The sequence below is a fragment of the Oncorhynchus keta genome, chromosome 1 (genome assembly GCF_023373465.1).
Source record: "Oncorhynchus keta strain PuntledgeMale-10-30-2019 chromosome 1, Oket_V2, whole genome shotgun sequence".
Classification (NCBI taxonomy): domain Eukaryota; kingdom Metazoa; phylum Chordata; class Actinopteri; order Salmoniformes; family Salmonidae; genus Oncorhynchus; species Oncorhynchus keta.
Window position 1 is genome coordinate 54126744 of NC_068421.1, and position 14270 is coordinate 54141013.

Below are 14270 nucleotides of genomic sequence, written 5' to 3' on the forward strand. Positions count from 1 at the left end.
CACCTAATTAATAGTCGCCCATCATTGAGTTTATTTTGCCATTGAACATATACATTTCACTACCTATTATTTAGATTGATGCCTGACTTTTCTCTTTGGCAACCTTGGCATAGATTCCTACTGCTATAAGAACAGCACTGGATGCCTGGGAAAAGGAATGTTAAAATCATTGTCATATGTACAGCATGCAGTTGTGTTTTTCAAACTTGTATTACAGTATGTCCATTATAACCCCACTAGGGGCATGTGACTGATGAATGTAATCATTTAGAATAGCCAATCATTTTGAATTCCGTGTAGGTGGGCTGTCATTCACAGAATAATCAATGAACACATCAGGCTTGTTGTTATATTTTGTCATCATATGTTAATGCAGTGGTCACCAACCGGCCGATCGCGATCGACTGGTAGATGTTCAAGGCATTCCTTGTGGATCATCAAACATTTCTGTACAAAAACCAATGATATAAGCCTGCACTCCTTTTTTTGTATTTGTGTTGAGCTCTTGACACTAAGTGCACTTGATTCAGAAGCCCTACGCACCGGGTAAGTGTTCCCTTTTTTAACCATTTCACTTATCTGAAATCTGAAATGACAAACTCCTCCTACCCCGCCGACCGGGAGATATGTGGCTAAACCGAGTGCGCATACTGCCCTGGCCAATCGGATAGCTCAAATCACCGTGCCTACTGTGCTTTCAAGACCCCGGCCAAAGCAAAGTTTGATACTAGTCTGTGTAAAACCATTTAAAGTTGCCATTAGGCACTGGATTTTATTTGATTAACAAGGCAAGTTCAATGACAGCCTACTTGTAAAGCCCCCCGGCCAAACCCTCCCCTAACTGACCTGTATTCCTCCTATTTGTTTCCTAACCCGGACGACGCTGGGCCAATTGTGTGCCGCCCTATGGGACTGCCTATCACGGCCGGTTGTAAACACAGCCCGGGATCGAACCTGGGTCTGTAGTTACGCCTCTGGTAGATCGCTGCGCTACTCGGAGGCGTAAGTGTACCGTCACTAAACGTAACAATTTGTGTGAATGCAAAACTGACCTTAGATCATTGTCTAAGGGCAACTTCATTACACTCCTGGAGGGATCACTAAGAATGCGCGTACACTGACACCTGCTGGGTATCCTAATACATTCCACACAGCAACACATTCCCTTTAGAAATATAGACAAATTATAGGCACACACCCATATAGGCTGTTTTACCTATTGAAATGAATACAGTGTAGCAGATAAACAAACACCTGTTGGAATTTGGCACTGTACAACTTCAGATAATTATAATCTGTATTCCTATTGGTTTCCTTCTAGCCAGTCATGATCCTTGACCATTCCCTCTCCACCGCCAAATGACGCACAGAGGGACTCTCCAGCAAAGCGGATTAAGGAGACGAAACCTGTCCCGTCAGCGGATTTGAACTGCACGAGGACTCCGATTTCCACAGGAAAAATATAGTTTATTTATATGTTTATTTTTAGAATTTGGCCTTAAGAAACTCCGAATTCTGTAACCCGTCACCATGGGTATCTCAGAAGTACTTAACAAACTTCGAGATCGCGCAGATAAATTTCTAAATGAGAAAAACATGGTTACAGATTTCCTTGGAAAACTGGAGGAGAAAACGGGAATCAAGAAAAAAATTATTGCCCTAGGTATGTAATTTTTGTGTAGCCTACTCGGAGGACAAATTTGTTGTCATGTTAATTTGATGTAGATGTTTACATACCATTATGTCAAAGATGGATTCCTGTAGGCTATTGATTCATTGGAAGCCTACATTCGTCGAATGCGCAGCACACTTGTAGTCCTTGCTGTGAACACGAACTGCAGCCAATTGGAAGGCCTATAAGTAGGTTATGCTATGGCGCACAGTTTGGTATTGACCAAAAGTTGTGTTTCTTTAGACGCACACTCTTCAGATGTACCTCTACCTACATTGTATACATTATAAATATTAGATCTACCTAATAATATTGTAATGAAATATTATTTCCATTAGATTTTTAGGAACATACATATTTGAATGGTGCAGTATTATAATTGAAAATACTACAGCTATTACTGTATGTAAACAAAAAACAACCCAACTTCCTTCAGATACTTCACTGTCACAAATCCATCCACAGTGCCATGTCTTGGTGGTTTCAGACTGTCCGTTATGTTGAATAATTCATTGTCACCCTCCAGAGGACTTTGGCAAGACATGGGCCAGGAGTGCGTCCATGCCAGTGGGTTTCACTTACTGTAATACTGTTCCATGTCACATGTTGGTATTAGCCCTAGACAGCACCACCATAGAGAGCCATGTTCCCTTGTGCCATGGGTTCAGTTGTGATGATGTAATTACCCGTGCCTGGTGCCCAATGATACCCACATACTTCCATGAACCCACAATTTCTTCCAGCAAATTCTCAATACTGCTTTATTCCACGAGGAATGAATAGCTACAAGCATGCACGAGACTAGAGAGTCGTCTCTGGGTGTAGAGCTTAACAAGGAATCAACAATGCCATAGAACTGTAGTCACCTGTAGACCTAAATATGAGAGTAGGCCGATGTAAGTATATCATCACTGGCAAACACATCCTTTTGTAGATTGGACTATTCTCAAGTTCTAATTTCTTAAATGTTTCTTCTGCAGCAGTTACCAGACATTCTCTCCTTCTCTCTCTCTCTCTCTTTAAAAATGTATTTCCCAGGAATTATGAAATCAGTTTTGTGTTGCTATCAAGACAATTATGCAATTTGCATGACATTCTAAAGTTCTGTAAATCCTTCACTATCAGTCAATAGCAGCATTTGAGACTCCTCTCACAATTTCCCTAAGACTACGTACATTCTCATGAAGTAGCAGTTCACTGCTTGATTAGCATCTTTGTGCAGTATAACGCTTGACCTCTCGTCGTGTGTCTTGTGTTATCGACAGGTGCAGTGTCTCTGACGGGACTGTATTTGGTATACGGCTATGGCGCCTCCCTCCTCTGTAACATGATTGGATTTGTGTATCCTGCATATTACTCGTAAGAACGGTAGCAAACTAGCTTTAAAGTTACATGTTTTAAGCTAGACCGTTTATGCGTTGCCATTTTGTGTTATGTAGTATCTTACCTCAATTAGGGCTATGTAATGTCGGGTACTGTTTCCACTCTTCCATGTAGAATCAAAGCCATCGAGAGCACAAACAAAGAAGATGACACAAAATGGCTGACCTATTGGGTCGTCTACGGAATCTTCAGTTTGGCGGAATTCTTCTCTGACATCTTCCTCTACTGGTTTCCTTTCTACTATGCTTTCAAGGTAAGGTGATAATCAGATGTGTATCACACAGACAGACTGTGTGCCTTACATTCTAAGCAAACTGAAAACTGCTTCAAGTCACTCATTGTGACCAACCACTGACCTTACAGTTACAATATAATTCAAAATCACTATAGGCTACTGAATATAGCCGCATATAACACTTAATAAGCAATTAACAAGCTATTATAAGCTTGCTATACATAAACATTCATAAGTACATGTTAATACATTTGTGGTATGCTGTGAAATACCTGTGATCAAACACCTGTATTTATGCTTTATTTTGGCTCATGGAGGTGTCATGCTTTGCTTATGGGGTTACGGCAGTACTGTATGTGCTGCCCTTCAACATGTGTCAATCATGTTCTTGTTTTTTCGCACCCTCTTTGCCAGTGCCTGTTCTTGTTGTGGTGCATGGCCCCCGTCACGTGGAACGGCTCTCAGATTCTGTACAACCGGGTGGTGCGGCCCTTCTTTCTCAAGCACGAGGCCACCGTGGACAGCATGGTCAATGACCTTAGCGGGAAGGCCATGAATGCAGCCGAGTCCGTCACCAGAGAAGGTACAGAGGCCCCTGAGGGCCCAGTCCAGAAACAGCTAGCTCCTAGCCCCAATGCATTTCATGTACACCTTAAAGTGAATTATTATCTTATTTTAGACTTCCCTAGGGTGTTGTCATTTCCTCCAAATCGTTTTAAAATATGTTAGTAGGTTATTTACCAGTGTCCAAAATCTTCTTGTAAGCATGTTTGGAGAATACAGTGCATTCGGAAAGTATTCCACATTTTGTTACATCCCCCCTTATTCTAAAATTGATTAAATAAATTAAAATCCTAATCAATCTACACACAATACCCTATAATGACAAATTGAAAACAGGTTTTTGGAAATTGTCATTTTTTTGCAAATTATCATTTATTTTTATATTTGACATAAATACCTTATTTACATAAGTATTCAGACCCTTTGCTATGAGACTTGAAATTAAACTCAGGTGCATCCTGTTTTCATTGATCATCCTTGAGATGTTTCTACAACTTGTTTGGAGTCCACCTGTGGTAAATTCAATTGATTGGACATGATTTAGAAAGCCACACGCCAGTCTATATAAGTTCTCACAGCTGACAGTGCATGTCAGATCAAAAACCAAGCCATGAGGTCGAAGGAATTGTCCGTAGAGCTCCGAGACAGGATTGTGTTGAGGCACAGCTCTGGGGAAGGGTACCAAAAAATGTCTGCAGCATTGAAGGGTCCCTAAGAACACAGTGGCCTCCATCATTCTTAAATGGATGAAGTTTGCAATCACCAAGACTCTTCCAAGAGCTGGCCACCCGGCCAAACTGAGCACTCGGGCGAGAACAGCCTTGGTCAGGGAGGTGACCAAGAACCCAATGTTTATTCTGACAGAACTCCAGAGTTCCTCTGTGGAGATGGGAGAACCTTCCAGAAGGACAGCCATTTCTGCAGCACTCCACTAATCAGGCCTTTATGGTAGAGTGGCCAGACAGAAGCCACTCCTCAGTAAAAGGCACATGACAGCCCACTTGGAGTTTGCCAAAAGGCACCTAAAGAACTTTCAGACCATGAGAAACAAGATTCTCTTGTCTGATGAAACCAAGATTGAACTCCTGACATCTCTACAGTGAAGCGTGCTGGTGGCAGCATCATTCTGTGGGGATGTTTTTCAGCGGCAGGGAGTGGGAGATTAGTCAGGATCGAGGGAAAGATTAATGGAACATTAATCTAACGCCTGTTCGTCATACCCAAGAAGACTCGAGGCTGTAATCGCTGCAAAAGGTGCTTCAACAAAGTACTGAGTAAAGGGTCTGAATACTTATGGTAAATGTGATATTTCAGTTTCTTATTTTTAATACATTTGCAAACATTTCTAAAAACCTGTTTTTGCTTTGTCATTATGGTGTATTTATTGTGTGTAGATGAGGGGAAAAAACTATTGTATACATTTTTTAATAAAACTAACGTAACAAATGTGGAAGAATTCAAGTGGTCTGAATACTTTTCAAATGCACTGTAGCAATCGATGGCAGTGGAAACAGATTATATGATTTTGCGGTCAGTACATTCAAAAGCATGCCCAATAAATGTTGTACCTGATTTAGCTACATAGCTGATTTCCCTCTGAAGTCCCTAAATGGCTTGGTATTTCACAGTATAAATCCTATTAGAGAGCTGTGTGTAACACTGCACCCATATAGATGCGGTAAAGAGGTCAATGGAGTGCAGGCCGTGGGGGATAGAAGAAGGACGCCGTGTTGGTGCAGATTCAGACAATCTGATCTAACAAAGTGGATATTGGTCAAATCTGTCATGATTGATGTATTGTAACAGGCAGACAATGCGATTACTAAAGTTCGTTTAGGATATATTTCTCTGTTTTCGCTGCATACCATTTTAGAAGTTGTCCCTTTTCGGGTTTAGAAGAAGTGAATGCTAAATGCTAACGCCTGTTCGTATAAGCTGGTAGCATAGCTAGCCTACAGATATGGGTGGTGGTATTCAGTCATTTTTAAACTAATGCAGTTGATTGGTGACGATGACATGGACATATGTATTGGGGTTGACATCCACACAAACAATATACTCCGATTTTTACCTCAACGTAGTGTGAAATGTACATATAATCAATAGCCTAAATGTAGGCTAATTTTGCTGGGGGCAATGAGGATATTCAGGATCTTTCCCCCACACGTTTCCATGTCATTTCCATTGTTTCGGTTGAGTTCCTTTGAACTCTTTACTGCAACTATTGAGAAAACAATGAGGATATATTTAATGTGCTGTTGGCTATGAGGTCACACAAGTGATGGATTTCATAAGCTGGCAAATGGTCCAGCAGGGATTAATAATGTCAACTGAGGTCATAGACAGCTTATAAAAGGTAGACAGAAGGATGGCAGGAACCAGGTCAGCTGATATAGAGGTAGCTATTTTCAACCTGTGAAAGAATGCATACTTACTGTGAAAATAATGCAAAGTATACAGAATAAACAAATGAGCCTAAATATTGCTATCCATTTAAGTTTCAGGAAAAACTGAGATACACTTTTGTGTGTATCTGTTTGTGTGTGTGTACATGCATGTGTGTTTCAACCTTGATTGTTTGTATACATCCTTTCCAACTGCTTTTGCAATTTCATGTGCACAGATCGCTTACTTGTTTCTGAAGCAACCTTCATATACCTTTGTTTGCATGGGGCCTGTCTCTTTCTCTCTTTCCTGTCTGCCCTCAGTCCTTCAATCACTGGTGAAAAACAAGACTATAGTACCACAAGCATCAGGGGCCAAAGGCTTACCCAGCACATCAGGGGCCAAAGGCTTACCCAGCACATCAGATGCATCAGGGGCCAAAGCCTTACTCAGCACATCAGAATCAGCTGTATGTAAAACAAACTCTTTATTTCTGTAACAAACTCTTTATCACTTGATTTCCTTTGCCATTAGTTAGTGCCTAACACTGCTCCAGCTAAGCTAATATAGTCTCACTATTAGCTTGTTTGCATGTTAGCTGTGTGTTGTTTCCCTAGAGTATGTGTTGTCTATATATATTGCCTTCCGAAATTATTCATACCCCTTGACTTATTCCACATTTTGTTGTGTAACAGCCTGAATTAAAAATGGATTAAATAGATTTTTCTTTCTAACCCATCTACACACACCCCATAATGACAAAGTGAAGACATATTTATGTTTTTAGAAATTTTTGCAAATGTATAGAAAATGAAATACAGCGATATCTCATTTAATATACATTTAACATTTTAAACATTTAACAGAGTGACTTACAAAAGCAATTAGGGTTAAGTGCCTTGCTCAAGGGCACTTCGACAGATGTTTTACCTAGTCGGCTCAGGAATTTGAATCAGTGACCTTTCGTTTACTGGTCCAAAGCTCTTAACCTCAAGGCTACCTGCCGCCCCAATTCTTTATAGAAGCACCGTTGGCAGCAATTACAGCTGTGAGTCTTTCTGGGTATGTCTCCATAGCAGCGGGAAGATGTTTGGGAGTGCTGCACTTTTTTTTAACCCGTGCTACAGACACCTATAATCGGTCTGCTAACACAGGACTAGTAAAGGCCCAGAGCACTACTAATATATATATTTGTATTCTTTTTATTCCTTTTTTAAAATTATTTTTCAGGGGGTGCTGCAAATACAACTTGGATGAGTAGGTGTGTCCAAACTTTTGACTGGTACTGCATGTCTCTAAGAGCTTTCCATACCTGGATTTTACAACATTTGCTCATTATTCTTTTTAAAAAATCATTCAAACTCTGTCAAATTGGTTGTTGACCATTGCTAAACAACCATTTTCAGGTCTTGCCGTAGATTGTCACGTAGATTTAAGTCAAAACTGTAACTCGGCCACTCAGAAACATTCATTGATTTCATATGATTTGATTCCGTCTTATTGGTAAGAAACTCCAGTGTAGATTTGGCCTTGTGTTTTAGGTTATTGTCCTTTCCTTTCCCAGTGTCTGTTGGAAAGCAGACTGAACCAGGTTGTCCTCTAGGATGTTGCCACAACTATGCTTGAAAATATGGAGAGTGCCCCAAACATAATACTTTGTATTCAGGACAAACAGTTAATTGCTTTGCCACATTTTTTTGCAGCATTACTTTAGTGCCTTGTTGCAAACAGGATACATGCTTTTGAATATTTTTATTCTGTACAGGCTTCCTTCTTTTCACTCTGTCAATTAGGTTAGTATTGTGGAAGAACTACAATGTTGTTGATCCATCCTCATGGTGAAATCCCTGAGCTGTTTCCTTCTTCTCCGGCAACTGAGTTAGGAAAGACGCCCGTATCTTTGTTATGACTGGGTGTATTGATACACCATCCAAAGTGTAATTAATAACTTCACCATGCTCTAAGGGATATTCAACAAAGGGGTTGAATACTTATTGACTCAAGACATTTCAGCTTTTCATTTTTTCTTATTTGTAAACATTTTGAGAAATATAATTCCACTTTGACATTATGGGGTATTGTGTGTAGGCCAGTGATGACAAAATATACATTTAATCCATTTTAAATTCAGGCTGTAACACAACACCAATTTGTAAGTCGCTCTGGATAAGAGTGTCTGCTAAATGACTTAAATGTAAATGTAAATGTAACATGTGGAACAAGTCAAGAGGTGTGAATCATTTCCGAAGGCACTGTAACCCCTGTTGTAGCCTCTAAGAAACCACTCCTTCATTCTAGTAGCCAGTATCAACTCTTCGTTTTAATATCTCATTTGATTTCTATTATTTGTCAGAAATAATTCAATGGTTTAATTGAACAACAGAAGAGGACAACACAGTGTGATTGAAAGTGCCAACACTATTGAAATGCATGTCATCAAAATAGAATACAGATATGTATTTTATGGAGCATGTGTCAAGCCTCTAGTCCACACCGTGGACCACTATTTTCTCTCCTCTGGCTGGTAAATGTTATTGGTCATTCCTAATACTGATATACATACTCTGTACAGTCATGTGGAAGTTAGTGGGTGCTAACTAACTAATCCCACTCCACTGCAATTTGTAGACAATGGATACTGATAAAGCTGCCATTAGTTATTTTTCACATAGTCACTTTCTGCAAGCTTGGAATCTGGGTCTATTGTTTAATTTTGGGAGTGTCTTGTTGGAGGAAATGCAGTAGAAAGCACAGCCTCAACACAAAATAAGCTTTCAAAATGTTTTTTCAGAGATTTTAGCACAGCAACAGATGGCAAAGTCTGTTTTCTCAAGAATGAAAACGAGGATGTAAATCAGCAAATCCGACTTGTGAGAAGAGCACATGGCTGGATTAAAGATTCTGCTAGGCTTCCCTCCTCAGGTTTAAAAACAAATCAAGGCCCACTACAGCAGGCATTACCTGAACTGTGAAAAGAGGTAGTCGACCATCAGCCAAGTAGCCAATATTTCAATGATTCTAAATGTATGCTTCCCGCTGCTTTGTGCTTCCCTTTCGTAATATGGTTGTGAAGCTCTTTTGAAAGTAATTATTCCTCACTGTCTTGTCTGTTCCTATTCCATGTCTATTCAGAAGATTATCAATGAGTTGATCTACACTGAACCCACTGTAGACTAATGGTAAGTGTCACACAGTGTGTGTATACAGTATCACTCACTGTATTCACCCGGTCAACCACAAGGTTTTGTGGGCAGTGGCTGAATCTGGTGGCACAGATTGCTATTTGCATTAACCAAGTGCTCTAACCTCCTAAAGGAATAGTTCATTACTAAAGTTTGTCAGATTGTTTTAGACTTCCAGATTCGTCTCGCGTCGTATGAGTCCATGCCCCATGCCATTTGTTGTGTAGATCCAGCTATGCCGTTTTCCCAAATGAATGAGAAAGATATGGGCACCATCTAATTCCTGTACCCTCCTTTGTCCAAATACGTATGACTTCCTCAACTGGGGAGTCATGTGAAACATTTGATCTCAAATCCAAAATGGTGGAGTATAGAACCAAATTTGAAACGGTATCTTCACTGTCCAAAAACATATGAAGGGGAGTGTATACTGTGCCCATATTTCTTTCATTTGCCTATATTTCATGTCATTTTGACATAACTACTTTGAGTGTCTTACATTTTATTTGGTGAACCATGAGCAACTACGAGTGAAATATGAGCAACTATGAGTGAACTTTGAGCAAGTGCATTTCATTATCTTTACAGACCAACAGGTAGAGGCATCCCACCAAGACAAGTCTCAGTGATGGTACTGATGACAGCAAACCAAACCATGCCAGATTCACAGGAAAGACTTCGGGTTTCCATGTTGAATTGCAAACTGCTGAACCACTAATACTTATGATTGGAAAACAATGACACAAGTCTGACAGAGATTGAGATACCATTACACAGACAGATAACGGGACAGGAAAAAAACATAACCAAGGTAAAATTCTGCTTTATATCGACAAAAACCATTGCAACTGAAAAACACTTCACATCCGCAAGGTTGTGGGTGGTTAGTTGAATGGTATGCAATGTCTGATATTTTGACCTTATCATCACCTGATTAGAGTAACTGAATTTAAACTGGTCTTTGGTTTACAATCAATGCAGTGTCCTTGTCTGCAGGAGTGTGTGGGCTCAATGCTTCAACAATAGCCCACAGTGTTCTGGTCTTGGACTTCATTGCTTTAGTTTTCACCGTTGTTCTTTGTTTCTTTTTGGACATGTTTTTCTCTCTTTGTGTCTTGTAACAGTTTTGTATAGTCGGATCTAGGCCATATGAAAATTAAATTTACACTTACCTCTACTGTAAGTTAGAAATGCATTGGGTCTTGGAATCCTAGTGATATTGTCCAATGGTAAATACTAGTACTGTGTATTTAACCAATCATTTAAGTTGAAGGAGAAAGGGTAATAAATGGTACGTCATGAGTTAGGCAATTAAGTTATTTCAAAAACAGTCCTTTATTCCTTTTATTATACATGTACATATGTTGTACTCTCAAAAGGACGTTAAGTAAGTTGTACCTTGTGTATCAATAAAAGTGTCCTCTTCTTATTCAGTGTATTGCCTGTCATTATGATGATCACTGATTCTTTGGCATGGATCATAGGAACTAATGCTGCATTCAAAGCAACTGGGAACTCGGAAAAATACGAGACAAATCATGACGTCAGTGATCTTCCAGTCAATGAGTCAGAGCTCTAAAAAGAATTGTGTGAATTGTTTGCTGTTAAAGACTGTGTGATAACCTCTATATGCAATATTCCAGTCAAGGGAAAAGTAACATACCTTGGGATTACCATATCGAAGGATCAACAGGAAAGATGCTCATTAGATTGTATACCTATTATTGAAAAAAACAAAAAGAAGTTTAATCATTGGTTTCAGAGGGATTTATCCTTGAAAGGTCTAGTATTATTTTCTGAAGGTATCTCCACACTTATTTATACAGCCCAGTCCCTATATCTTGACAACAAAATAGGTAAAGCGGTTGACCAGGTGCTTTTCAACTTCATCTGGAAAAATCGTACACATATTAGGAAATCTGTTGTTATGAACTCGTATGAATATGGTGGTCTCATTTTTTAAAATATTTTCCTACTTTGAATAATACTTAAGATAAATTGGGCTAAACATTTGTTTAAAGAATCCAACTTCAAATTGGAATTTCATCCTTCATTATATCTTCTCCCATTTTGGTGGCCTCAATTTTATGTTACTTTGTAACTGTAACATTGATAAGACTCCTGCAAATGTAACAGTTTTGCTTCCGTCCCTCTCCTCGCCCCAGCGACCCAAATCAACAACAGCCACCCTCAAAGCATCGTTACCCATCGCTCCACAAAAGCCACGGCCCTTTGCAGGGCAAGGGGAACAACTACTTCAGGTTAACTAGCTAGCCATTTCACATTGGTTACACAAAATGATCTGCTTTTCATAGAGAAGTATTCTTAGCGTGGTCATTAATATATAAACATAATTGTTCCCCGCATAGGTATTTCATTTGGATCAATAAGGACATTTTGTATAGAAACAAGTCTTTATTTTTCAAGAACTGGTTCACTTATCATATCCTGCTGGTGAGTCAACTTTTTAATGCAGAAAGATTGTCTCTCAATTATGAGGAATTTTTATCTCGTTACAATATCCCTGTAACACCTAGAGAGTTCGCCATAGTCTTTGATGCTAATTCCATCATGGAACGATATTCAGTTTTATAATTGTTAATATTCTTGATTACTTTTGTTTGTTATGGGTGAATGTGCTGCTCGTTTTCCTTAACCATAATAAAGATAAAAACAATTTTACCTCAAATATAATTGTGCTAATGGAAAAATGTCATATTCATAAATGTAAATTCACTAATAAAAAAACCCACTTCCGTGTTTACTATAAGGAATTCGAGCAGTACAATAAGACCATTCCACATTCTTCTAATAAGAAAGTTGTTAAAAGAAGCACACATATGGATTGTTTTAAGGTCTTTGTATAATCTGTAATTTGTTGTACCCCCTAGCATGTTATCATTGTCTATGTATGTACTTCTTGTATGTATACAGAGTGTTCTACATTATATAAAATAAAATGAGCTCTAGAAAGAGCCCGAGTTCCCGAGTTGAAAGACCGTTCAAATCGATGTTTTCCAGTCGGAGCTTGTTTCTTTCTGAGTTCCCAGTTGTTTTGACCGCAATGAAGTCGGCAGTACGAGAGTTTTGAACGCGGCATTTTGTTTGTCAGAACTAGAAATTCGGAAATGTCCGACATTTCCTAGTTCCGAATAGCGCCTGAACTCGGCAAAAGCATTTTAGAGGAAAGTGCTCTAGTCGTCATGATTGGTTCAACTTCTAAATTGCACCAGGGCAATATATACAATTGAATGTATTATTATTATGAATTAATTTATTTTCTTGCTAAAAACATAGGATTAAAAATACAGCGAACAAGGTAAAAAATAATAATAATATATATATGAGCAATGACGTGTCCGTCTCACACGAATGACGTGTCAACTTCAGCTCCACGCACAATCCGTTGTTTAGCCTCTACCTTTGTAGCTCGCTATGAATATTGTTTCAAGTTATGTTGTATGTAGAGTTAGCGACGTTTGCCCGACAGCTTGGTGAAATTGCACCGTAGAAAGTATTCAGTTAGCTACCAACAGAGAAGTGGTGGAAATCAGACAACAGGACTCTGATGCAAACTGTTTCATGCTACATGTATAGACATAATATTCCACGGTATCATTATTCCAAATAGTACGCTCTGCAGAATGAATATCAGCATGGGTGCCAAAAATAAGAAGCGAGTGGTACTTCCAAGTCGACCAGATCCGCCCACTGTGGAGCAAATTCTTGAGGACATCAACAGAGCCTTTTCGAATGATCCAGTCTTCAACGTCCTGGGAGATGGCAACCAAGGTACGCACTATGTGCCTTTGAATCCGGGTTGTATTCATTCGTCTGATTCCGTTGCAAAATATTTTACAATGGAAGCAGTTTTACTCCAAACGTAAATCGTTTTGCAACGAAAACGAGTTTCTATAGGACAAATTCGGTTAGGTCACTTCCCGTTTCGTTCCGTTTGCTCTGTTTGCTTCCGGTTTGTTCCTAAACGGCAAAGAATCCTACTAATGAAAACACCCCAGTTCATCAGTCAAACAGATGGCAAATCATTAAAGGTAGGCTCAGCGAAATGACGTTGCCAGTTGCCACGAGTAGCACCAAAACCGCGAGGAAAGGTTGAACCTCGTGCTTCACGGTTTCGGAAATTTACCGACTGTTTACTTTCTGCATCTACATCATATCGCTGAGTCTACCTTTAAGTATCCTGTTCATTACCATGGTAGCCTGCCTTATTACTGTGAATTCAAACAGACACTTTCACTTTATTTCACCTAATGTAATGTTGAGTTTTCAGCAAATGGTCTTCTTGATTAGATAGCCTATATGTTTTAACAAACCTATAGAACTAAACTGGATGTTGTCCCTTTCCACAGATACCAAAAGGGGGTCCTCAGACAATGAAGCAGAGACAAAGTACCTTCAGAGCCGCAGGTACTTGGAGATGAACGAGCGGCTTCAGGAGGTTAGAGGTGAACTTGTGCAGCAGAGGGAGGAACTGTGGGTGGCCAAAGAGCAGTTGGAGAAGAGTGTGGCCGAGGTCAAAGGGAGAGCCCTCTGACCAGTCTTCCCTCACACCTCAGGGCTGGGGGAGCACATTACCTCAGCTTAAACAGATTCATCAGGAATTAACTTGGCTTCCTTGAGTCATGCCACCTCAATCTCGCAGAGGAGGGTCTCATAGCAGAAAATAGAAATTGGACACAACAGATTGTTGTTCCGACTCATTGGAGTTTAAATGTGTCTCAATAAATTGGTGTGACTTTTCACTAAATGTTAAAGCAAATTAGTTGTGTATTGTCTACATGTTCTGTAATGACAATTAATAAAAATAATTATTTGTGAACAAATATAA

At 39.5% G+C, this 14270-nt stretch overlaps 2 protein-coding genes across 3 annotated transcripts; both read left to right on the top strand.

Moving 5' to 3' along the window:
- The first annotated feature begins 1371 nt into the window (after positions 1 to 1371).
- Positions 1372 to 10855, top strand: LOC118387857 (receptor expression-enhancing protein 6-like). 2 transcript variants are annotated; one of them, XM_035776650.1, is made up of 7 exons: positions 1372 to 1663; positions 2938 to 3031; positions 3170 to 3308; positions 3705 to 3873; positions 6563 to 6708; positions 9372 to 9418; positions 10010 to 10855. In XM_035776650.1, exons 1-6 carry the CDS (start codon positions 1531 to 1533, stop codon positions 9414 to 9416), a joined length of 726 nt encoding a protein of 241 aa, XP_035632543.1. In that variant the 5' UTR covers positions 1372 to 1530; the 3' UTR covers positions 9417 to 9418; positions 10010 to 10855. The 2 variants fall into 2 exon arrangements, with proteins under 2 accessions (XP_035632543.1, XP_035632552.1); XM_035776659.1 differs by having other exon boundaries at positions 9375 to 9418.
- Positions 10856 to 11659: 804 nt separating this feature from the next.
- Positions 11660 to 14265, top strand: c1h19orf25 (chromosome 1 C19orf25 homolog). Its single transcript, XM_035776669.2, has 3 exons — positions 11660 to 11875; positions 13053 to 13213; positions 13792 to 14265. Exons 2-3 carry the CDS (start codon positions 13066 to 13068, stop codon positions 13974 to 13976), a joined length of 333 nt encoding a protein of 110 aa, XP_035632562.1. The 5' UTR covers positions 11660 to 11875; positions 13053 to 13065; the 3' UTR covers positions 13977 to 14265.
- The last annotated feature ends 5 nt before the right edge of the window (positions 14266 to 14270 follow it).

Excerpts from the sequence above, each read along its gene's own strand:
- LOC118387857 (XM_035776650.1), top strand. The coding sequence starts at position 1,531 with ATGGGTATCTCAGAAGTACTTAACAAACTTCGAGATCGCGCAGATAAA. Across the intron at positions 1,664-2,937 it reads GAAAAAAATTATTGCCCTAG|GTGCAGTGTCTCTGACGGGA; the intron begins GTATGTAATTTT and ends TGTTATCGACAG. Across the intron at positions 6,709-9,371 it reads TCAGCACATCAGAATCAGCT|AAGATTATCAATGAGTTGAT; the intron begins GTATGTAAAACA and ends ATGTCTATTCAG.
- c1h19orf25 (XM_035776669.2), top strand. The coding sequence starts at position 13,066 with ATGAATATCAGCATGGGTGCCAAAAATAAGAAGCGAGTGGTACTTCCA. Across the intron at positions 13,214-13,791 it reads CCTGGGAGATGGCAACCAAG|ATACCAAAAGGGGGTCCTCA; the intron begins GTACGCACTATG and ends CCCTTTCCACAG.